The 25,054-nt window shown below is 42.2% G+C and overlaps 1 protein-coding gene and 1 long non-coding RNA gene across 6 annotated transcripts in view; one reads left to right on the top strand and one right to left on the bottom strand.

Annotated features, from left to right (window-relative positions):
• ZCCHC17 (zinc finger CCHC-type containing 17) overlaps positions 1-25,054 on the top strand; it is a 63,404-nt gene that overhangs the window by 32,125 nt on the left and 6,225 nt on the right. For 3 of the 4 annotated variants that reach the window (XM_008265816.5, XM_089301122.1, XM_089301123.1), the window contains 4 exons: positions 5,202-5,302; positions 8,122-8,213; positions 15,557-15,657; positions 17,465-17,610. In XM_008265816.5, coding sequence (XP_008264038.4) covers positions 5,202-5,302; positions 8,122-8,213; positions 15,557-15,657; positions 17,465-17,610 — 440 coding nt within the window. Of the gene's footprint in view, positions 1-5,201; positions 5,303-8,121; positions 8,214-15,556; positions 15,658-17,464; positions 17,611-18,190; positions 18,451-25,054 lie in introns of those variants that run through there. The other variant, XM_089301121.1, reaches the window with a different exon arrangement.
• Positions 9,075-15,649, bottom strand: LOC149125768 (uncharacterized). 2 transcript variants are annotated; one of them, XR_016211170.1, is made up of 2 exons: positions 15,495-15,649; positions 9,075-9,400 (listed from the first exon to the last, which is right to left on the bottom strand). It is a non-coding gene; the product is annotated as an uncharacterized LOC149125768 (long non-coding RNA). The 2 variants fall into 2 exon arrangements; XR_016211169.1 differs by lacking the exon at positions 9,075-9,400 and adding an exon at positions 13,494-13,698 and having other exon boundaries at positions 15,495-15,633.

Here is a 25,054-nt window from a genome sequence, read left to right as displayed (position 1 = left end):
CTCTTCTTCCGATCCAGCTCTCTGCTATGGCCTGGGAAAGCAGTAGAAGATGGCCCAAGTCCTTGGGCCCCTGCACCTGCATAGGAGACCCAGAAGAAGCTCTTGGCTCCTGGCTCCTGGCTTTGGATTGGTTCAGTTGTGGCCATTGCAGCCTTTTTGGGAGTGAACCAGCAGATGGAAGATTTCGCTCTCTGTAACTGTCTTTCAAATAAAAATAAATCTTAAAAAAAAATAGGCCAGGTTATTACTTTTAAAGCTATGACTGAGAAATTGAGACCACTTAAGACTTCAACAATTAACCTGAATGTGATTTCAGAGATAGAGAATTAAGCTAGAATAATGGATTCTTTTATGAGAATTGATAGCTCATTAAACCTTCATGGGATGGAAAAGTATATCAAAACACTTATTTCCTTTTTGTTAATTCCATGTTGAAGCAGTTTCTGATCACTAATCTAATTTTTCAGGCATTTAATATGGGGGCAGCAGGTAGTCCAGATGAGGACTGAGAAACTTCCAGGTATAAGAAAAATATACCCCATATATTAGCATTTCATCTAAATACCTAAGACAAGCTGAATATAAAAGAAGGAATTTATTTTGGCTCATGATTTTGGAGGTTCATATAGTCCAAGGTCAGGTGATTGGTTTGTGTTCATTATGAAACATATAATTAAAAAAAAAAAAGATTTATTGGAAAGGCAGAGAGAGAGAGAGAGATCTCCTGACTACCAGTTTACTGCCCAAGTGCCCTCAACATCCAGAGCTGGCCATGCTGAAGGCAGGAACTCAATCTGGTTCTTCCACATGGGTGGCCAAAGCCCAGCTACTTGACCTATTACATGCTACCTGCCAGGGTGAACATTAACAGGAAGCTATAACTGGGAGCAGCGCCAGGAATTGAACCCAAGCACTCCAGTGTGGGATATGAGAGTCTCAAGTGGTGTCTTAACTACTATGCCAAATACCTACCCCTTCCCCATCTTGTAAAATACTTTGCATAAACATTTGATGACACTATCATTCAGATATATCACATAATCATTTTATGTTTTTTCTAATTTTTCCTGTTAAGCTTCTAGAAATGACATATTTATCCAGGAGAGAGGTGACTGGACCAAAAAAATATCATACTTAGGGATTTGGTGGGTGAACAACAAGTTGCTGATGCCATTGTTTCTTTGTTGATACTTCACTAAATCTTCCGTTTTAGGGAAGAAAAATAATGTCCTCTCAAGTATAAGGGTCAATATTAGTTTCCTTCACAATTTCCTTTAGCCATAGACAAGAGGTGTGAATTTTAATAATTCAACTATAATTGCAGGCCAAAATGTGTCAAAGTAAAAGACTTTTATTTTCATTAGGGGTTATGAATTTCCTCTTTAAACTTCCCAGTTAGGCTAGTCTTCTCATTTCATTATCATGGAGGGAAAATCAAATGTATAAGTTTTACTAAGCTTGGAGGTTATGTGTTGGTCTGTAAAAACCTGGGGGAGACGGTGTTGTGCTGCAACAGGTTTATCTGCCGCTTGTGACACCAGCATCCCATATGGGAGCACTGGTTCCAGTTCTGGCTGTTTGACTTCTGATCCATTTCTCTGCTGGTGGGCTGGGAGTGGAAGATGTCCCAAGTGCTGGGCCCCTGCTACTCATGTGGGAGACCCAGATAGAGCTCCAGGCGTCTGGTTTCAGCCTGGTTGTGCCCTGGTGAGTGAACAGTGGATGAAAGATCTCTTTCTCTTTATCTCTTTGTCTGACACTTGGCCTTTCAAGCAAACAAACTGATAAATAAATCTTAAAAAAGAAACAAACATTGGAGGCCAGTCTAGTGGTGCAACAAGTTGCCACTTGCAATGCCAGCATTCTATTTCAGAGTGCTGGTTTGGATTTTAGCTGCTCTACTTCCACTCAAGATTTCTGATAATATGTCTGAGAGAGCGGTGGAAGATGACGTAAGAACTTGGGGCCCTGCCACCCATATTGAAGACCCAGGTGGAACTCTGGGCTGCTGGTTTTGGCCTGTACCAGCCTCAGCTGATGTATCCATTTGGGGAGTGAACCAATGGATGGAAGATATCTCTCTCACTGTCTGCCTTTCAAATAAATGAGTAAATTTTTAAAAAGGGAGGGGGGCAAAACGACTTGAGGCCAGTGTTGTGGTATAGTGGGTTAAGCTACTGCTTATGATACCTGCTTCCCATATCAGAGTGTCAATTTGAGACCTGGCTGCTGTGGTTCTGATCCAGCTCCCTGCTAATATACCTGATAAGGCAGCAGATGGTGGCCCGAGGTACTTGGAGCTCTGCCACCTATATGGGAGACTATGATGGAGTTCCTGACTCTTGGCTTCAGTCTGGCCCAGCCCTAGCTGTTGAAGCCATTTGGGGAGTGAATCAGTAAATGGGAAATCTTTTTGTTTCTACCTCTGTTTCTGATGCTCTGCCTTTCAAATGAATAATTAAAAAAAAAATTTAAATGTAGCTTTTGTAGTATATAAAACATTTTGGAAGCCCCAGAGTTACTCAGATAGGTAGGCTATCACTCTCCAGAATTCGATGATGTAGTAATAGAGATCCAGAAAGCATGGATAGAGAAAGCGAGGTTTCCAGAAGGAGCTCCAACTAGAAAGGGCAAATACTTTGGGTTTCACACACATATGGACACCTGAATACACGTGGTGTGTGTATGAGTGTGTGTGTGAGAGAGTGAGCAAGTGATAATAAAGATGAAATAATCTCATAGGCAACTTTAAGGGGGTAGTTTTTAGATATAATTCCTGGTTTATCATCATTAAAATAGTTTATTCTCATTTTCTTAAGACTATACTAATAGAATAATTACTTATTTTTAACAATGTTTTTAAAAGATTTATTTATTTATTTATTTATTTGAAAGAGTTACAGAGAGGCAGAGGCAGAGAGTCTTCCGTTTGCTGTTTCACTCCCCAGATGGCCACAATGGCTGGAGCTGAGGTGATCCAAAGCCAAGAGCCAGGAGCTTCTTCTGGGTCCCCCACGTAGGTGTACAGGGGTCCAAGGACTTGGACCATCTTCCACTGCTTTCCCAGGCCATAGCAGAGAGCTAGATTGGAAGTGGAGCAGCTGGAACTTAAACTGGCTTTACCCACTATGCCACAGCGCCAGCCCCCAAATTTTAAAAAACATATTTATTTATTTGAAAGGCAGAGTTACAGAGAAGCAGAGGCAGAAAGAGAGAAAGGTCTTCCATTCTCTGGTTCACTCCCCAAATGGCTTCAACAATCGGAGCTGGGCCAGTCTGAAATCAGGAGCCTGGAGCTCCTTCCTTGTCTCCCATGGGCTACAGGAGTCCAAGCACTTGGGCCACCCTCTGCTGCTTTCCCAGGAGCATTAGCATGGAGCTAGGTTGGAATTGGAGCACCTGGGATTCGAACTGGCACCTGTATGGGATGCCAGCACTGCAGGCAGAGGTGTAAAGCTCTGTGCCACAGAGCTGGCCCCCATAATTGAGTTTGTTGAATATTAGTTTGTTCCTAAAATTTCTTGCCTTAAAAATACATTGAGTTTTTTTTTTTTTTTTTTTAAGGCTTACTTATTTATTTGAAAGTTAGAGTTATATAGAGAGGGAGACAGAGAGAGAGAGAGAGCTTCCATCCACTAGTTCACTCGCCAGATGGCTGCAATGACTGGGACTAGGTCAGGCCCAAGCCAGGAGCCTGGAGCTTCTTCCAGGTCTCCCATGTGGGTAGCAGGAGCCAAAGCACTCGGGTCGTCTCCCACTGTTTTTTTCCAGGCCATTAGTAAGGCAATGGATTGGGAGTGGAGCAGCTGAGACATGAACCGGTGCCCACATGAGATGCCAGCATTGCAGGTGGCGGCTTTATCCACTACACCACAATGCCAGTTCCATTGAGTATTTTGATGTAGATCAGCCTTCCTGAAGCATGTAGGCTTTCCCATGTATAAGATTATTTTCAAAGGACAGATTCCCAGAAACAACTGTTGGTCAAGTTGATTATTAGATAATTAATCCAAGGGGCAGAAATATAGTTGAGAAATACTTAGACCTATCTTACTGGGAGTCTCAGGGATAAATATACCTTCAACCCTGTCTGTATCAGGTGTTCAGATGACACCCTGAGGGCTTTGTCTTTTGTTTACCAGGTCTCCTTTGCTTCCATCGGGCAAACTCGCCATCTGGTGGTGAAGGTGTGCAGTGACAGTTTTTTTTGTAGTTTATAATTCTGATGAAAGGTGTCACAAAATGATTGAGTTAGCTGGTTTCTTTTGTCTCATTGAACCAATTAACTGTTGCCAAGGAGATGAAGTACCTCGATTGACTAAGCCTGTATCATTCATTTATAATTAGGGGTTAGGTCGGCTCCAAGCAAATCACAAGAACTGACCAGATTATTTTAGAGTGTAAGATAGGTGGGCCTCAAGAGGAAGGGACCTGGGACTGACAGTAAAAGAACATCTTAAATATTTTATTATATATTATTAAGTGATTTTGTGTAATTTAAAATTTATATATATTAAATCAACATTTTTACCATTTTTTTATAGCCATTGCTAAGTGACTTTCCAAAGTTTGTTGTGGCTTAAGTAATATTATTACTTTTGCCAATATTGAGTTTTGTTGTTTTCTAAAAATACTTTGTTCATATTTCCTGTTTTCACTTAACATCTATCATTATGTTCTATAACTATATTTTAAATGTCTACTCATTCTTCATTTAACTGGTTGTCATAGTTTGCCAACCTCTTTTTCAGTTATTGGTCATTTAGATTGTGTTATACTTCTTTTTTTAATCCTTATAAGTAATAATACTGCAGGTATTGTATATACATGGATTTTTTGTCACAGTTGAGTTTTTTCCTTTGGAAACAATTCCAGTGATGATGTTTTTGCATCAAAGATAGAAACATTATGCCTTGGCTTTCAAAAAATTTTACCAATTTGTATTTCTGCCAGTATTATATGATGTAGTTATTTTGTCAGATTTTTACTAGCCATAAGTATTATTTGAAAACATGTTTGCTGGTTGATTACATTTTAAAACATTCTGAACTTGTTTTAATTTGCAATATTAAATTAACAAATATTTTTCAGTGAAAAATTCACTTCTCCATTGAATTCTCCTATTTGTCTTCTTATCTAGCCATTTACAATATACATGCCACTCATGCCCTTTTTTAAATTTTATTTCTCCTTGTGCCCAGGTCTGGTCCATCGAACTCACATGTCATCCTGTCGGGTGGATAAACCCTCTGAGATAGTAGATGTCGGAGACAAAGTGTGGGTGAAGCTTATTGGTCGAGAGGTAAAGTTCTGTGTAGCTTTGATATAGTTACAAGATAAAACACTGGGATTTTCTTGGTTTTATGATAGTGGGTGTGTAGGTGTTGTTGATTATGGCTGACAATTTTTTTTAAGACTTATTTATTTTGCTTGAAAGTCAGAAGTCAGAGTTACACAGAGAGAGAAGGAGAGGCAGAGAGAGAGAGAGAAGGAGAGGCAGAGAGAGAGAGAGAGGTCTTCCATCTGCTGGTTCACTCCCCAATTGGTCATAATGGCCAGAGCTGCGGCAGTCTGAAGCCAGGAGCCAAGAGCTTCTTCCAGGTCTCTCACGCAGATGTAGGGGCCCAATGACTTGGACCATGTTCTACAGCTTTCCCAGGCCATAGCAGAGAGCTGGATCAGAAGTGGAGCAGCCGGGTCTCGAACTGGCACCCATATGGGATGCCAGTACTGCAGGTAGTGGCTTTACCCTCTATGCCACAGTGCTGGTCCCATAGCTGAAAATTTTATTTTTAGAATCTTGACACTATAATCTGTCTTGTATATAAACCTTTTGCCTGTCCTACAAACTCAGAGGGAATGGTGTGAACTACAGAAACATAGTGCAGTAAGTACGTGTTTGTAAAACTTCCTTCCCTAAAGTTTACCCATATGATGGGTAGGGAGGATAAAAAAGAAGAAAAGAACCAAAAAGAGAGAAGGAAGCTTAATCTGTGATACTTGTCTTTATCACAGACTTCAAAGACTGCCTGCCAGGTAGTCTTCAGTTTGTGCTAAAACAAAAAAGGATACAGAGAGTTTAATGTCTGCCTGCAGTGCTGGCATCCCATATGAGCACGATTTAGTCCTGGCTGCTCCACTTCTGATCCAGCTTCCTACTGATGTGCCTGGAAAAACAGCACAAGATGGCTTAAGTGCTTGGGCCCCCACACCCATGTGAGAGACCAGGAAGAAGCTCCTGGCTCCTAGCTTCAGCCTGGCTCAGCCCAGCCATTGCTGTCATTTGGGGAGTGAACCAGCGGATGGAAGATCAGTTGATCTCGCTCTCTAACTCTGCCTTGCAAATAAATAAAATCAATCTTTAAAAAAAAGGGGGGGGGGTGGATGACCAGACATAAATGATCCCAACTATTATGGAGCTTATATAAAATATGGGCGGGGGCCGGCACCACGGCTCACTAGGCTAATCCTCCACCTTGCGGCGCAGGCACCCCTGGTTCTAGTCCTGGTCAGGGCACCGGATTCTGTCCCGGTTGCTCCTCTTCCAGTCCAGCTCTCTGCTGTGGCCCGGGAAGGCAGTGGAGGATGGCCCAAGTGCTTGGGCCCTGCACCCCATGGGAGACCAGGAGGAAGCAGCTGGCTCCTGGCTTTAGATCGGCACAGCATGCCGGCTGTAGCAGCCATTTGGGGGATGAACCAATGGAAAAGGAAGACCTTTCTCTCTGTCTCTCTCACTAACTCTGCCTGTCAAAAAAAAAAAAAAAAAAAAAAAGAATGGAGGAGACAAATTTTTTAGAAGACAAAAGTATTGATAAAATACTTTTTATCAATTGTAAATTATAATAAGTGTTGTGTTGGGTTCAAACAGTATTGGCAGTAGATTTAGATAAAATTGTTTGGAAGGGGCTTTCTGAGCAGATGATGTATGGGCAGAGACCCAAAGGAAGAGGAAGTAGCTACCCAAAGTGAAGAGTTAGGATTACAACATTTCAGGCAGAGAGAATAGCTGATGCAGAGACCTTGAAGTGCAGAGGAGCTCCATGTGCTGCAGGAAGTAAAAGAAAGCTAACATGACTAACATGTCTTTGTGCTTAGAGGAGTGGTCCAAAAGGAAATCTAGTCTCCAGGAATGTTCTAAAGCACATCTTAGGCTTATGGATTTCAGAACTGATTACTATGATGAATTTACCTGGAAGAAACAGTTTTTATTTTATTTATTTATTTATTTATTTTTTAAGATTATTTATTTGAAAGTCAGAGTTACACAGAGAGTAGGAGAGGCAGAGACAGAGAGAGAGAGGCCTTCCATCTGTTGTTTCTCTTTCCAGCTGACTGCAATGGCTGGAGCTGTGCTGATCCAGAGCCAGGAGCTTCTTTCAGGTCTCCCAAGCGGGCGCAGGTGCCCAAGGACTTGGGCCATCTTCTACTGCTTTCCCAGGCTATAGCAGAGAGCTGGATCTAAAGTGGAGCAGCCAGGTCTCAAACCAGTACCCATATGGAATGCCAGCACTGCAGCCGGTGGCTTTACCCACTATGCCACAGCACCGACCCCCGGTTTTTATTTTATGCCCATTTACCTGCACAGGCCTTGAATTTCTTTTGCAATTTTTATTTATTTTCATTTTATTTGGACTACAGAGAGACAGAGAGAATTGTTGGTTCACTCTTCAAATGCCCGCAAGAGCCAGGGCTGAGCCAGGTCAAAGCCAGGAGTCTAGAACTCAATCTAGGTCTCCTACATGGGTGATAGGGAACCCAGTACCTACTGTCTGCAAAATTGCACATCAGCAGGAAGCTGGATTGGAAGAGAAGTAGCTGGAACTCAAACAAGTCACTCCAATATGGATGCAGGTGTCCCAGTCACTTAACCACTGAGCCAAGTGTCTGCCCCTAAGGCCTTACATTTCTGAGCTGTCATTTCCCGTCTTTCCCCCAGAGGAACAGAAATGAGATGAAGACCATTTCCTAACTTCTTCTATATTAGGTCTGCTTATTATGCTTCTTTGTTTCCTGAGGGACTCAACATTTGTTATGAAGATGGAAGTTTTAATTCTTAAATAATTCTAGATTTGGCAGTCTTAATGATACAGTTTTTGGTGATTTTGCTTTTGTCTTTTTCAGATGAAAAATGATAGAATAAAAGTATCCCTCTCCATGAAAGTTGTCAACCAAGGAACTGGGAAAGACCTGGATCCCAACAACGTTATCATTGAGTAGGTAGAAAGTTCGGATGAGCTAAAATCCTTCTACCTTCCAAAGCATACAGTGTTGTAGTAAATCAGACTGGGCTGGGAACTCCTCCATATAGACTTTGTGACATTGATAGGTTATACAGCCTCTGTGATCTGTAGTTTTTAGGGATATGAAAGTTATCCTTATATGTAGTTAGTCGTTACTGCATAGTTCTAAAACACAAAATGCTAACAAGCAAAGGTCCTGGCATAGGGGTACTGCATCAAAGGTTTTGTTTCCTTCCACTTAATCTTTCTGTTTCTTCCCTTTTACCAGTTAGCCGATAATTGTTCATGGAGTACAGATGGTCCCTGACTTTTGATGGTTTGATTTAGAATTTTTTGACTTTATGATGGTGCAGAAGCATACCCATACAGCCATTCTGTTTCCACTTTCAGTGTACCATTACATAGGTTACATGAGATATTCATCGCTTTATTATAAAAAAAAGCTGTTAAATAATTTTGCCCAGCTGTAGGCTAATGTGTTCTGAGCACATTTAAGGCAGACTAAGCTAAGTAACAATGTTTAGTAGGTTAGGTGTATTACATACATTTTTATCTTAGGATATTTGTAACTGACAATAGGTTTATTGAGGCATAAGCCCATTGTAAGTTAAGCAGCACCTTTGCTGTTAGTTCCCTCTCTTCTAGTGATTTCTGCATTAGAGCTACAAAAAGGTAGCTACAAAATGAGAGTAGCAATTTCAGTGGAGTTTAGATTCCCTCATCTTGGCATACACTGAATTCTGAATGCAGCATCTTATTTAAATTGACTCTCTGACCTTTCACTTAGAAATGGAAGATTTTCCTTTTTTTTTTAATTGCATCTTCATTTGATGATTTTTTTTAAGATTTTTTTATTTATTTGAAAGTCAGAGTTACACAGAGAGAGGAGAGGCAGAGAGAGAGAGGTCTTCCATTTGATGGTTCACTCCCCAATTGGCCGCAACAGCTAAAGCTGTGCTGATCCGAAACCAGGAGCCAGGAGCTTCTGGTGGGTCTCCCATGTGGGTGCAGGGTCCCAAGGACTTGGGCCATCTACTGCTTTCCCAGGCCACAGCAGAGAGCTTGATCAGAAGTGGAGCAGCCAGGTCTTGAACTGGCACCCATATGAAATGCCGGCGCTTCAGGCCAGGGTGTTAACCCACTGCGCCACAGCACCGGCCCTGAAATGGAAGGTATTTTATTCATGTAAGATAGTGGTATTTGTTTGTAGGGAAATGCTTATATGTATAGCTATGAAAAAACTCACTTTGAATATGAAGGAATTTATTGAAAAGGAAGGGAAATGCTATTTATTGAATACATACTATGTACCAGGCATTATGCAAAACAGTTTAGCTACATTAGGGCTTACATTTCTTATAACCTGTGAAGTGAGTGTTTATCTCCATTTTACTTTACATTCCTGCTTTCTAGCTTGGTGCTTGCTAATAAGTAACTTGCTTGTGGTTATGTAATAAATCATAGTGGGTCAGAGGTTGAAAGCTAGAACTCTCTGACTTTAAAGCTACCCTTTTCACAATGTAATGCTTCCAGTTGTTGCATGTGACAGAGTTTTTCATATTTCTGTAGTTTAATCTCTAAATATTGACATGTTTGTAGGGCTGCTTATTGACAAAACACTTTCTAGTTACAGTAGGAATCCTTTATATCTCAGCTCAGAAATGTTATTTAAGTCTGACATTTGTTGATTGCATTATAATAAATAGCTTCTGCTCTGGAATCCTGTTCTGCACAGACTCATTAAAAAGTGATGAATTTCCCAAAGCTACCCTTCCAGTGGTAAAATATGAAGCAAGTGAGATAAAAGAGCTAACTGTTTCTCAGAGAAAGGGCGGGGAGAGGATCAAGGGCACTGTATGTATCTCTGTGTTTAGGCTATTTCTAATGACAGTCACATGGCTGAAACAGTAACTGTTATAAACTGTGTCTGTAGCTGCATTCAGGAAAAAACTTGGCTTAGTGAAACAATTATTGGTTTTAGGGTTAGATTTGAATCAGAAAGAGTCCTAGTTCTGTTTCAGAAAAGCATATAACCTTGACCAGATTACTTAGTCTCTGAACCTCAGCTTCATCATTATAAAATGGAGATATTAGCTTAGCAGTTGTGATGCCTGCATTGCACATCAGAGTGCCGGTTTTGGTTTTCCTTTTATTTTTATTTTTTTAGTTTATTAATTAATTTGAAAAGCAGAGGGACACAGAGAGAGAGAGTGAGCAATTGATTTTCTATCCACTGGTTCAATCCCCAAATGTCCACAACATATGGAGCTATGCCATGCTTAAACCAGGAGCCTGGCACTCTATCGGATCTTCCACTTGGGCCATCTTCCACTGCTTTCCCAGGTGCATTAGCAGGGAGCTGGATTGGAAGTGGAGCTCCCTGTACTTGAGATTGGTGTGCTTATTGGATGCCTGTGTTGCAGGTGGCAACTTACCTGCTGCATCAAAACGCTGGCCTCCCATTTTGGTTTCTACCTTCAGCTCCCAATTCCAGCTTTTCCACTGGTGCAGACCCTGGGAGGCAGCAGGTGATGGCTCAAGTGGTTGATTCCTTACTACCTAGATGGGAAATCTGTATTGAATTCTCAGCTCCTGGATCTAACCTTGGCCTTTGTGGGCATTTGAGAATTGGAATAATGTGTGGGAGCTCTGTTTCTCCAATAGAATCTGTAAAATAAAAAAATAGAATGAAGTCATGACGCATATCTTAGAGATGATGGAATGGGGACTGGCACTGTGGTGTAGTGGGCTAAGCCTCCACCTGTGGTGCCGGCATCCCATATGGGCGCCAGTTCAAGTCCTGGCTGCTTCACTTCCTATCCAGCTCTCTGCTATGGCCTGGAAAAGCAGTAGAAGATGGCCCAATGTGGGAAACCTAGAAGGAGCTCCTGGCTCCGGGCTTCAAATTGGCTCAGTTCTAGCCATTGCAGCCATTTAGGGAATGAACCAGCAGATGGAAGACTTCTCACTCTCTGCCTCTGCTTTTCTGTAACTCTGCCTTTCAAATAAGTAAATAAATAAATCTTTTTTTTAAATGATAGAATTATTTAAGAAAAAAATAATTTTAATAAGGAGTCAGCTTAGTAGCTAGTCTGTAGAAGATTATATAGGCAGTTACTTGTGGTTACTGTTTTAAATGACTCTTTGTTTTTCTGGTAATATCGGAGGTCATCATACCTTCACTTTTTTTGTTTTGTTTTTTACTAAAGATTTGTTTATTTGAAAGATAAGGAAATAGAGAGAGAGAAAGATCTTCCATCTAGTAGTTTACTCCCTAGATGGCCGCGATGACCAGTAGTGGGCCAGGCCAAAGCCTCTGCCTTTTGTTCTTTTTAAAGATTTTGTTTTCTTTGTTTCAAAGACCAGAGTGGCAGTGAGAAAGAGGGAGAGAGATTCATTCACTGGTTCAGTCCCCAATGGCTGCAACATCCAGGGCCAGGCCAAAGCCAGGAGCTCAGAGCCCCATCTGGGGCTCCAGTGTGTGTGATGGGGCCCAAACACGTGGGCCATCTTCCACTGCCTTCCCAGGCTGTTTAGCAGGGAGCCAGATCAGATGTCAGGCAGCTGGGACTTGAACTGGCATTCACAATATGGAATGCCACTCTTGCATTAAAGTGTCAGCTTTAACCCACTGTGCCACAACACCAGCCCCTCTGCATACGTTTTGGTTTTTTTGAAGATTTATTTATTTATTTGAACGCGTTACATAGAGAGAGGAGAGGCAGAGAGAGAGAGAGAGAGAGAGAGAGAGGTCTTCCATTCGATGGTTCACTCCCCAATTAGCTGCAACTGCCAGATCTACACCAGTCTGAAGCCAGGAGCCAGGAGCTTCTTCTGAGTCTCCCACGCAGGTGCAGGGGCCCAAGGACTTGGGCCATCTTCTACTACTTTCCTAGGCCATAGCAGAGAGCTGGATTGGAAGTGGAACAGCTGCGACTAGAACTGGCACCTAAATGGGATGCCAGTGCTTCAGGCCAGGGTGTTAACCTGCTGTGCCACAGTGCTGGCCCCTCTGTGTGAGTTTTGAAGAGTCAAATCCTACTCAGCCCATAACAAGGAGAAAAATTAGAGGAAGGCAGTAGTTAGTACTTTAGGTAAAACATGATCAGGCCTAAACTAGCCTGCTAGCAATAAAGACAAGACAGGGAGGCATGTGGGTGAGTGATTTTTGAATGATTGTTAGGTGGGAAGTATGATTTATTTTGTAGTATGTTAGAATCCACAGAGTATTGGCTTTGATGACAACAGAATTTGTTTAAGCTGCACTTATATAAGGCACTGAAAACTCAGCTCTACAAATAAGGACACCTGAATGCCATTTTGTGTGTGTGTGCGTGACTTTCCTGCTATAGGTTTGTTATGCAAGTATTTTTTTAATAGGACCCTATCCCATAACTCATGCCAGACAATGGGCTTCTTGTCCTTTGAGTAAGATTCTTCTAGAGCAGAAACCAAGAATGTTGAGCAAACATTTAGGTAGCTGCTGGTAAAACATATGGCTATTTAAGTATATGAGCCACATGCTTGGGCTTTGTAGACTTACAGATATGAAGAATACTTCCCATCACTGCTTTCTCTTGGGCAACAGTGTGAACAGTGTGTTCCTGGAGATCCTACCTGAGATGCAAAAAGTGAAACAAAATAAATTAAACAGAATGAAATGCTGAGAAGGTAGGACGCTGAGGAAGCAGAGTATTAACAGAGTAGTTAATTAACTCTTCCTTGTGATAGCAGGGAACAGTTCATAGAGCAGGCAGTGTTGAGCCAAACTTTGAAGAGGTTCAGAATTCAGTGAATGGGACAGATTCTGGAGTATGCTTGTCCCCTTGAGCCTGCATGTCTCATGAAACTGTTGGCTAAAATATGTGAAGTGATTAACTTTGTTCTGCTTTTGAATAGCTATTCTGCATTTCTCTGGGTAGTGTGACAGGTTTGGCAGAATATTTCTCTACTTTTGCTGGACTATAGAGGTGTAGTGAATGGTTTGAAAGTCTTAGGTATTAAACATTTTCTGAGTACCCTGCAGGTACTGTGTGTTATAGTAAAGGCAAAAACTAGAAGTCATGACAGCTGGAGCACTGACACTCGGCTGGCAGGAGTGTACGTTGTTGAAGATACTATAGAAGACTGTTGGGCAGTGCTACTAAAGCTGATTCCCTGAAACCCAGCAATTCTGCTCCTCTCTGGAACCAGGCATTTCCTAATAGAAATCCACATACCAGTCTATGGACTAGAAAGTTCATAAAGACACACTTTTTTTTTTTTTAAAGATTTATTTATTTTATTTGAAAGGCAGAGTTATGCAGAGGGAGAGAGAGAAAGGTCTCACTCCCCAGATGGCTGCAACGGCTGGAGCTGTGCCAATCTGAAGCCAGGAACTTCTTCCGGGTTTCCCACATGGGTGCAGGGTCCCAAGGATTTGGGCCATCTTTCACTGCTTTCCCAGGCCGTAGCAGAGCTGGATCAGAAATAGAGAAGTTAGGACTCGAACCAGTGCCCATAAGGGATGCTGGCACTGCAGGCAGCTGCTTTACAGGCTATGCCACAACACTGGCCTCAAAAGTACTCTTACAGAAATTACTCAAATGCCCATTGACATTAGACTATCATACAGCAATGAGAATGATCGCTAATTACATACACAGGGATGGGTCTCACAAGCAAACGAAGCCCGACACAGAAGTGTCCAAGTCTTTGACTCTGTTTACTGTATATGGTTTACAAAAATAGGTAAAATGGGGCCAGTGCATTGGCACAATTGGTTAAAAAGTTGCTGCTTGCAGTGCTGGTATCCCATATGGGCACTGGTTCAAATCCTAGCTGCTCTACTTCTGATCCAGCTTCCTGCTAATGTGCCTGGGAAAACAGCAGCGGATGGCCCAGGTACTTGGGCCCCTGTCACCCATGTGGGAGGTCCAGAAGAAGCTCCTGGCACCTGGCTTCGACCTGGCCCAGCCCCGGCTGTTGGTGTCCACTTAGGGAGTGAACCAGTGATGGAAGATCTTTCTCTCTCCTTCTCTCTCTGTAACTCTGTCTTTCAAATAAATAAATGGATCTTAAAAAAATAAATAAATAAGTGAAACAAATCTATACTAATGAGAAACCAGAACTGGGGTAACACTGTGGCGTAGTACGCTAAGCCTCCTCCTGTGGCGCCAAACATCCCACATGGGCACTGGTTCAGGTCCTGGCTGCTCCACTTCTGTACTTCTGATCCAGCTCTCTGCTGTGGCCTGGGAAAGCAGTGGAAGATGGCTCTAGTGCTTGGGCCCCTGCACCCATGTGGGAGGCCCAAAGGGAGCTCCTGGCTTCTGGCTTTGAATCAACTCAGCTCCAGCTATTATGGCCATTTGGGGAATGAACCAGTGGATGGAAGACCTTTCTCTCTGTCTCTCCCTCTCTCTGTCTGTAACTCTGCCTCTCAAATAAGTCTTTTTTTTTTTTAAAAAAAAAAAAAGAGAGAGAGAGAAGAAACCAGAATTGCATTTACCCTCAGGGGGAGCCTGGTGGCTAGAAATGAGCACGAGACTAGCTTCTGAGGCACTGGCGCCAATGCTGTGTTTTCATCCGAGTGCTGGTGAAAATGAGCAAACTGTATACTTCGGAAAAAACTATATGCATATTCAATTAAGGTCAGAATTCTGGAATTTTATAAAAATGCCATGGTGTTGTGATCAAAGAGATTAATTCTGGCTGAGGTGCTCAGGGAAAAAGAGTGAAAGGAGGAGAAGTGATGCCTGAGCTGAGTTCTGGAAGTGCTCACATAATAAAGTATTAAGGTGGGAGCAAGGAGGCAAAGCAGAGCGCTTTGGAGAGAGGGAGCTGCCTGAGCAAAATCACTGAACCATCTGGGAAAGTGAAATAGTCTTGTTTGGATACAACATATTGTGTAAGTAAAGATGAGACTGGAAAAGTAGGTTAGTTAGAGACATGCGGTGAAAGTCCTTGAATGCTGAAGTAGGTAATTTAGGCTTGATTTTCTAGAAAGCCTTTGGTACACTTTTAAACCATGAGTAACCTGGTAAGGGTTATAGGGTGTTTATCATGGTGGGTAATTATAGCTTCATCCTCTGTGCATTAGTGAGATGAGGCCTAGTCTGATTCATGATTGTTAATTCAAAGCCTTGTCCTAAATTTTTAAAACTGGCTATTTCACATCATTACTTTCACTGCCTGTCTCGTTCTGCACAACACTTTTTCTTTCCCTTCTTTTTCTCTTCTCCCTGCCAAAAATAAAATCCAAGTCCGACATACCTGGTAATATCTTTGGGTGCATCTGTTCGGAGAGCCAGCAGTCAGTGTGTTTTTCATAACAGGCAAGAAGAGAGGCGGAGGCGGTCCTTCCAGGACTACACTGGGCAGAAGATCACCCTTGAGGCTGTTCTGAACACTACCTGCAAGAAGTGTGGCTGTAAAGGTAAGAGGAACCCTCTGCAATTTCCATCGTTCTGTCCTTGTAGATGGACCCTTTACTGAGTGAAGGAGACAGCCCAGTGTTCATTTAGCTCACCCTGTTTTTGAGCCAAATGATAACCTCACCTGCCTATGCCATTGTTTCTGCCAGACCTATATCTGAGTTCATGGCTTGATGCTTTTTCTGTTTACTTTTCTGAATACTGGCCCTGCTGGATTCTGTATCACCACTCCCTGCTCTGCAACTGATGTCTTCCCTGGGCAAAGTACTTTTATACAAGGCCAGGAGGGATCAGAGTATTGAATTATGATTAGTACTCTAAACTTTTTTATCTCCAAGGATGGTTACTATTATGCAAAAGTCAGGCAACTTGAAAGTAGGTTCCTTAAGGATCCAGGTTAAACCCTTTGTTTCTTAGCTTTATCTGTTTTACTTCAGAGTTCTGAAAACAGTATCCTTTTAGTAATGAAGAATAGAAGATAGTCACTTGTTTTTCGCTCTCTTTCCTCAGGTTTCCTCTAGTCTTACTCAAATATTAAAAAGCTCTTTCAGCCTGACTTCCTTTGTTGGAGCTATAGTGAGAAGGATTGCCAGCTTCTCATTTTCAGAGTGCCCTCAATTTGTCACCCCTTGTCCCTAGCCTTCCTTCTATCCTGCTCTGTTGATTTTTCTACAACAGTAAGTAACAGACTTGTACCTTCATTAAGTTGTGGAGTTTAAAGCCCCTTTATGGCATTAACATAGAAGGTGAAAGGGAAAAACGAAATTGAAAGAGTACCTTCTCAGGGGAACTGTGAGAGCATTCTAGACATTTGGAAAACTTTTACTGTATCCCTTTCCAGGCAACATCCAGCTTATGGACCCAGAAGTGCGTTGCTATTTGATTATCTCGTATAATTCCTCTGAGCCCTGAGACAGGATGTGCCACAAGCACAAACAAAACCAGCTATGTAGAGCATAGCATCTCTTAAACGGCCCCTTACTAGCATTGTAGGCTCAGGGAAGGTAGAGTCTCTTACCTTGTGTCCATGAGGCAGAGAATAATGAGAGGTGCATTTTGTCCTAGTCAATAAAAGGCAGTTGGTTTTACTACAGCAGAGCACAGGGCAGGGAGGCATGATACCTGGGGTGAAGTACAGCTCGGCTGATCTCTCTGTAACCTTGAACTGCTTGTCAACTCTGGGCAATCATATCTCCTGTACATGCAGGATGTTGGATTCGAGGAACTCCAAGGGCCCTGCCAGACCTCACAGTCTGGATGTTCAGTGCCGTAGGTGACTGTGCCTCTCTGTGTGTTTGGATGTATGTGCCCACTTCCTGTCAGCTATCTTCCTTTATGACTTGGCCTGGCACTCTGCTCCATCTGCTAAGCACCCTGCTTTCTGGATAAGCCTTTGATTGTCAAGAATAAGTTTCAAAATTGATGTTTAAAATTTAATGGGCCCTAGTGCTAATGGAAGGCAGCACAAGCCTCATATCCTCTACCATTTTTTTTTTTTTTGGTTTGTAGAAATTTATTGATATTTCAAAGATGTTTCTTCTTCTATCCCATTCTCCCATTTCTAAGCATTTCTAAGGCAGCACTTGTGTCTCACAGCTGCAATCCCAGCTGCTAGTCTAGCTCTGAGGGAGGGAGTGGTGTGATTTGGAGGTGATGGATTATCTTCTGTGGTTCAAACAGCTGTCCTGAGTGAATTTACTAATATGTTCTGAACCAGTGAGCCCCTTTTACATATGTCTGGGATTGACTATTGACTATTGAGGGGAGAGACTATTTCCTTTCTTTCTACTTTGTTCTACTCTTCTGCAGGTCACTTTGCAAAAGATTGTTTCATGCAGCCAGGTGGGACCAGGTACTCTCTGATACCTGACGAGGAAGAGGAGAAGGAAGAGGCAAAGTCGGAAGAATTTGAGAAGCCTGACCCCACAAAGAATTCTTCTAGAAAAAGAAAGAAAGTGAGTGTCATCTTGCTTTTATTTATAATTTTTTAGAAAGTTTTATTGATTTATTTGAAGGCAGCATTACAGAGAGAGCTCTGCCCATACATATAAATGCAAAATTATGGTCATATAGGTATAGTTTATGCCCTACTGTTTTGGTTTTACTTAAAGGATTTTCTGTTTCCTCAAAAACTTGAGTTAAAAACAATTTAATCCACCCTATGGGTGTATGATTATTTAATTGCTGGATATTTTTTATGACTTTTAACTTGACTTTTTGGCTACAATCTCTTTTTGTACTTTGGATACATTTATTTGAAAGAAGTAAGATGGCTGAGTTAGAGATTTAAGCCTCACTAATATATTTTACCAGATTGCTCTCCAGAAAGTACTTATCTGTCGCCCCAGTTGTAACACTGCCTGCCTGACTGAGTTCTGTCTCCTGTGTGTTAGAGCAGAGCAATTCATAAAACAGGCATATTTGCATATTCACACAATAGATGTAGTGAACAATGCATCTGTGGCATGCAGTGCAGTGAGGAAATAAAAGAGCTGTGCTACAGTTTTTTTTTAAAGATTTGTTTATTTGAAATAGAGGCAGAGGCGGAGAGAGAGACAGAGAGAGAGGTGAGAGAGGTCTTCCATCCGCTGGTTCACTCCCCAGATGGCTGCAACAGCTGGAGCTGCGCCGATCTGACAGGAGCCAGTACCCTCCTCTAGGTCTCCTTCACGGGTGCAGGGATCCAAGGACATGAGCCATCTTCCACTGCTTTCCCAAGCCACAGCAGAGAGCGGAATCTGAAGTGGAACAGCTGGGACTTGAACCGACACCCGTATGGGATGCTGGCACAGCAGGTAGCGGCTTCACCTGCTACGTCACAGTGCCAGCTCCTGTGCTATAGTTTTGTCAGGAATTAGTTGTTTTTCTATCATGAGGGATTTTTCTGATTGTGGCCAGTTACTGAGTTTTGTTTTAAGTCTTTTACAAATTTTAATTGAGTGGTCCTTTTTTGCCAAGGGTTGCAAATCTAGGAATACAAAAACTATTATGAGATACTTGTCCTCAATGAGCATTATTTACAAATTAAAAAAATAGCTCAGTGTAGACAGATGGTAGATACAAAGCTCTGAAACGTACATTCCTAATGTTGTCTGGTGTGACTGCCATTCTCTTTCATCCCTCCTTGCTAAACACACATGTGCCCCTCTACCACAAATATAGTCACTAACATCAAAACCCTGCTTCTATCCTTATATCTTTTTTCCTAAAGATTTATTTGTTTGTTTGTTTGTGTGTTTATCTGAAAGAGTTACAGAGAAGGAGAGGCAGAGAGAGAGAGAGAGAGAGAATCTTCCATACACTGGTTCACTCCCCAGATGGCCACAACTTTTGGAGCTGAGCCCATCTGAAGCCAGGAGCTTCTTCTGGCTTCTTCTTCCCATCTGATGTATGATTTTCAAGTATTTTCTCCTGTCCCATGGATTATGTATTAATCTTTTGATAATTAGTGTCCTTTATTTCCCCTCCAAATTTACATTTTTAAAAAACTGTAGCAGGGCCGGCGCCGCGGCTCACTAGGCTAATCCTCCGCCTAGCGGCGCCGGCACACCGGGTTCTAGTCCCGGTCGGGGCGCCGGATTCTGTCCCGGTTGCCCCTCTTCCAGGCCAGCCCTCTGCTGTGGCCAGGGAGTGCAGTGGAGGATGGCCCAGGTGCTTGGGCCCTGCACCCCATGGGAGACCAGGAAAAGCACCTGGCTCCTGGCTCCTGCCATCGGATCAGCGCGGTGCGCCGGCCGCAGCGCGCCGGCCGCGGCGGCCATTGGAGGGTGAACCAACGGCAAAAGGAAGACCTTTCTCTCTGTCTCTCTCTCTCACTGTCCACTCTGCCTGTCAAAAAAAAAAAAAAAAAAAAACTGTAGCAAACAACATAAAATTTACTATCTTGACTATTTTTTAATTGTACAATTCAGAAGTGTTAAGTATATTCACATGATTTGTGTTCTTTACACAAAAATTATAATTGTGATGACATTCAGCTTACCCACTTTTTTCTTATTGCCTGTGCTATTTTGGTGTCCTATTTAAGAAATCAGTGCTAAATCCAGTGTCATGTACACTTTCCTCTTTTGTTTTCTTCTAAGATTTTTTATACTTAGCTCTTTGATCCATTTTGAGTTATTTTTTTGTATATGGTGTTTTATAAGGGTTCACATTTTCTTACATGGGGATATTCAGGTTTCCCAAACCATCTGTTAAAAAGACTGTCCTTTCTCCCTTTGGATGGTGTTGGCACCCTCGTCAACAATCATTTGACCATATGAGTGTTTGTTTATAGGTTTTCTCTTCTGTTCCTTTGGTTGTATATGTCTGTCCTTATGCCAGTACTGCACTGTTTTGATTACTGTATCTCTACCCAACTTTTCTTTTTACAGGTTGTTTTGTTTGTTTTTACTATCTGTATTCTTAAAGACTCTATATGAATTTTAGGATGAATTTTTGTTTCTGCAACAAATGTCATTGAGATTTTGAGAGATAGAATCTATAGATTATTTTAGGTAATATGCACATCTTAACTATATTGTCATCCAACCTATGAAAACAGGCTGTCTTTCCATTTGTAACATTAATAGCAGTTTGTTATAGATTTCAGTAGACTGATTTTTCATCTCCTTTTTCGATTTTATTCATAAGTTTTATATTCTTTTTGATACTATCACAAATTCAATTGTTTTCTTAATTTCGTTTGTAGATTGCTTGTTGTTAGTGGATAGAAACTCAGATGATTTGCATGTTGGTTTGTATCCTGCATCTTTGCTAAAATTTATTCATTAGTTTATTTGTGTGTGAAGTGTTTTACATAAGTCATGTCATATGCAGACAGAAATACTCTTGCTGCTTTGGTACAGCTAAATTTTAACATTTTATTGTATTTTCCAAGGATTATTCTTTGTCTTTTAACCTTTTAGGAGGTAAATGGTATTTGTCAGGTTCCTAAAGTGGCTATATGAATGATATCTCAGCTTTTGTGAGTCTTTGGTTGAGTCTTTTTTTTTTTTTTTTTTTTTTTTTTTTTTTTTTTTGCATTAATGACTTGACTTAGTACAACTAATTATTGCTGTCTTGCTAAAGCTGCTTTGAGATACATATTTCAGTTCACCAGAAAAACTATAGGTTCTGCTGGATATGAGGCTCTCTATGACCACTTTACCACCATTGACTGCCCTTCACTTAGTAGAAGAATGGTTGACAAATGATGGCAGTAATAATCATCATACCTTATTACTCTTTATAGTACTTTTGTATATATGAACTTTTAACTCATGAGTCTTCTTTGATTAAAAAGTGTTCCAGCGGGGCTGGCACTGTGCCTGGTAAAGTTGCTGATGGCAGCGCTGGCATCCCATATGGGTGCTGATTCAAGTCCTGGCTGCTCCACTTACAATCCAGCTCCCTGCTAATGTGCACAGGAATGCAGCAGAAGATGGCCCAAGTATTTGGGCCCCTGCACTCACGTAGGAGACCTAGAAGAAGCTCCTGGCTTCACCCTGGGCATTGCAACCACTTGGGGAGTAAACCAGAGGATAGAAGATCCTCTCTCTCCCTCTCTCTCTGCCTCTGCCTCTCTATAACTCTGCCTTTCAAATAAGTAAACCTTAAAAAAAAAAAAAGAAGCTTCAGAGAGTTGAGAAGGTTAAAGCTTCCCTCTTGATGCCCATTGTTGCTACTGAAGCATCCTTTTGCACCATTGTCCTTTACCCCATTATTAATCCTTCAGCACTCACGCCTCACATTTATGCAGTATTGTTTATAAAATACCTTCCTACTGTTATTTCTTTTTGTCCTTTTTCAGTCCTATGAGGTAGTTAGAGCAGGTATTATTACCATTTTAATAATGAAGAAATAGGGATCCAAAGAAATTGGCTGACTCCCCTAAAGTCACATGAATGTAAGACATAGCACTGAAATAAGAACCCAGATCTTTGGATGGGCATTGTGGTGCAGAAGGTTAAGCTGCCACCTGCAATGCCAGATCCCGTATCAAAGCACTGGTTCAAGTCCTGGCTGCTTTGCTTCTGCTCCAGCTCCCTGCTAATGTGCCTGGGAAAGCAACAGAAGGTGGCCCAAGTACTTAGACCCCCTGCCACCTGCATAGACGACCCAAATGAAGTTCCTGGCTCCTGGCTTCAACCTGGCCCAGCCCCAAGCTTCACAGCCATTGGGGATTGAACTAGCAGATGAAAGAGTTATCTTTTTCTATCTCTCTTTTCCTCTCTAACTAACTCTGCCTTTCAAATAAGTAAATTAAAAAAAAAAAAGAACTCAGATCTTGGAGTGGGTGTTGTGACATAACAGATTAAGCTGCTGCTTGGAATACCTGCACCCCATATTTGAGTGCCTAGTATTGAGTCCTGCCTCTGCTTCTGTCTTGGGTTCCCACCATCCATATGGGAGACTGGTTGGGGTTTCTGGCTTCTGGCTACTGGCTTTAGATTGGCCCAGCCTATGCTGTTGCAGGCATTTGGGGAGTGAACCAGTGGATGGAAGATATTCAGATATTCATTCTCTCTCTCTCTCTCTCTCTCTCTCTCTCTGTAACACACACATCACATCTTCCTTTTTCTCTGTAACTGTGCCTTTCAAATATTTATGAATTTTTTAAAGATGTAATTATTTATTTCAGAGGCAGAGTTAGAGAGAGAGATAGAGGTCTTCCATTCGCTGGTTCACTTCCCAAACAACTGGACCCGAGCTGACCCAAAGCCAGGAGCCAGGAGCTTTTTCTGGGTCTCCCTTGTGGGTGCAGGGCCCAGGCACTTGGGCCACCTTCTACTGCTTTCCCAGCCACTAGTAGGGAGCTGGATTGAAAGTGGAGCAACCAGGACTTGAACCAGTGCCCATGTGGGATGCTGGAGTCACAGGCGGAGACTTAACCTATTACTCCATAGCGCCGGCCCCTGTTTCTGAATATTAAGAGGAAGCATGAGCCCTGGGGAACAGACTACTCATGGGTTACAGTGAAGTTTAGCTATAGGACAGATCTTCAGAAAGTTCACAGAAAATGCTTATTTTGAAAAAACTATGCATGCATGGGGTGGGCCTTATGGCAGAGTGGGTAAAACCTCCACTTGAGGCACCCACATCCCATAGCAGAGTGCCTGGTTCAGGTCCTGACTACTCTAAGCTTCCCATCTAGCTTCTTCCTGATACACCAGGGAGACAGCAGATGATGGCTCAGGTGCTTGGGGTTCCTGCCACCTACATAGGAAACCCAGTTGGGTATTAGTTTGCATGTTCCCCAAAGGCCATGTGTTAAATGTTAAAAGCTTGTCCCCAAAGTCTTATGTGAGTGGTTAGTGGATTAAGGGTAGAAATGTAATTCAGTTATGGGGTTTGGAGGCCAGGCCTTTGAGAAGTGATGAGCTGGATTAGGCTGTTAGGGTGGGACCCTGGCAATAGGATAATGGTGGCATTGTCAGGAAACTATATAGACATAGATATAGACAAGTATGCACCTTCTCTGCTTTCTAGCTTGCCATGTGATTGTTCCTTACCCTCTTCTGAACTTTCCAGATAACCAAACAAATGGAGCCACCTGATCCTGGATGTTGAAATTCCTAAACTATAAACCTTCCTTCATAAGTAGCCTGACAGATTTGTGTTACAGTAATGAAAATCTGACTAATACACCAGGCCTTTCTCACAAGGTATCATTTGAGTGGGAGATTGGTGGCTTCAGCTGGAAGGACAGGGGTAGAGATGATGAGGAAGCATTTGAAGTGTGAATATGTTTTGAACTTGAGATAATTTGTTGAGGGACTGAATATGAGATAGGAAAGCAGGTGAAGATGGCACCAAGATTTTTGGATGGAATAACTGGAAGGTTTGAATTGAGGAGAAGAAATATAGAAGCAAGTGTAGGAGTGGGAAGCAAACAGGAGTTTAGTTTGAGTTTCTGACTATGAAGATGAGAAAGAAGCTAGAAGGAGACTCGTTTTGGGAGTGGGTAGGACACAGGAATTGAGATGTCTATCAGATTTCCAAATATAGAGTAAACATTGGATATATAGGTTGAAGTTCAAGGGAGAGGCCTGGGTAGAGATACAAATTTGGGATCATTACAAAGGATGGTATTTGTATTCACAAAATATTATGATATTACCTGGAGAGGGATTTAAGGACTGAGCCTCAGAGTGCTCAGCACTTAGAGGTTATGGAGATGAGGATGAGCCGGCAAAGAAGACCGGAAAGGAACAGCGCAGGAAATTGACTGAGAAGTGAGAGAATGTGATGAAAATTAGGTAAGGAATATGTGCATTTAGACTGTTTCATCAAGAAAATGAGACCCAAGTATTTGGCCATCAAGAGCCATTGATGACTTTGATAAGAACTCTTTCGATAGTGGGCTGGCAACCTGAGGACAGCATTCATGAGGTTGGGTTTTTTCTTTCTCTCTAATGGAAACTCTGATGGCATGCTTAATTGTTGTTGAGGATGAGCCAGTAAAGAGGAATAAAGTGATACAGGAGACAGTGCAATTTCCGGAATGATGTCTTTGAGTTGCAGAGAAGGGATAGGATTCTGTGTATAGCAAATTAGTAGTAATGTAGGACAGTTCACCACTTCCTGAAAGATCTTTCATGTCTTTACTCTGTGCTGTCTTCCCTCTGGCTTACAGGCCCTCACTTCCCTTCTCCCACCAGTACCACCATCACCACCACCACTTCCCCACCTGCCAAACCATGTTCATGCTTTGAAGCACAGCATATTACACAGCCTTCATAGTGCCATCCTCAGAGTCCGTGGACTTAAATCGGTTTATTTCCCAGGTGTTACGGCATACTGTTTTTTTTTTTTTTTTTTTAATTTTTTTACAGGCAGAGTTAGACAGTGAGAGAGAAAGACAGAGAGAAAGGTCTTCCTTCCATTGGTTCACCCCCCAAATGGCCACTATGGCCAGCGCACTGTGCCGATCTGAAGCCAGGAGCCAGGTGCTTCCTCCTGGTCTCCCATGTGGGTGCAGGGCCCAAGCACTTGGGCCATCCTCCACTGCCTTCCCAGGCCACAGCAGAGAGCTGGACTGGAAGAGGAGCAACTGAGACAGAATCCAGCGCCCCAACTGGGACCAGAACCCAGGGTGCCGGCACTGTAGGCAGAGGATTAACCTAGTGAGCTGCAGCGCTGGCCAATGGCATACTGTTTGTACTACTTGTGCTACATTACTTAGCATGGCTTACCTAGTATTTTAGTCTTTCTCTCTGCCTAGATACTTTGTTCCTTTAATTCATGATCCCTGATTTCTAACCTCATTTAACCATTTTTTAACCATTATTATTATTATTATTTTAAGATTTATCTATTTGAGAGGCAGTTACAGAGAGAAGGGGAGATAGAGAGGTCTTCTATCCACTGGTTCACTCCCCAAATAGCCACAATAGCCAAAGCTGGGCCAATCCAAAG

Source organism: Oryctolagus cuniculus, chromosome 7 (genome assembly GCF_051225735.1).
Source record: "Oryctolagus cuniculus isolate XC-2025 breed Fujian yellow rabbit chromosome 7, ASM5122573v1, whole genome shotgun sequence".
Taxonomy (NCBI): domain Eukaryota; kingdom Metazoa; phylum Chordata; class Mammalia; order Lagomorpha; family Leporidae; genus Oryctolagus; species Oryctolagus cuniculus.
This window is presented reverse-complemented; position numbering and strand designations above follow the sequence as displayed.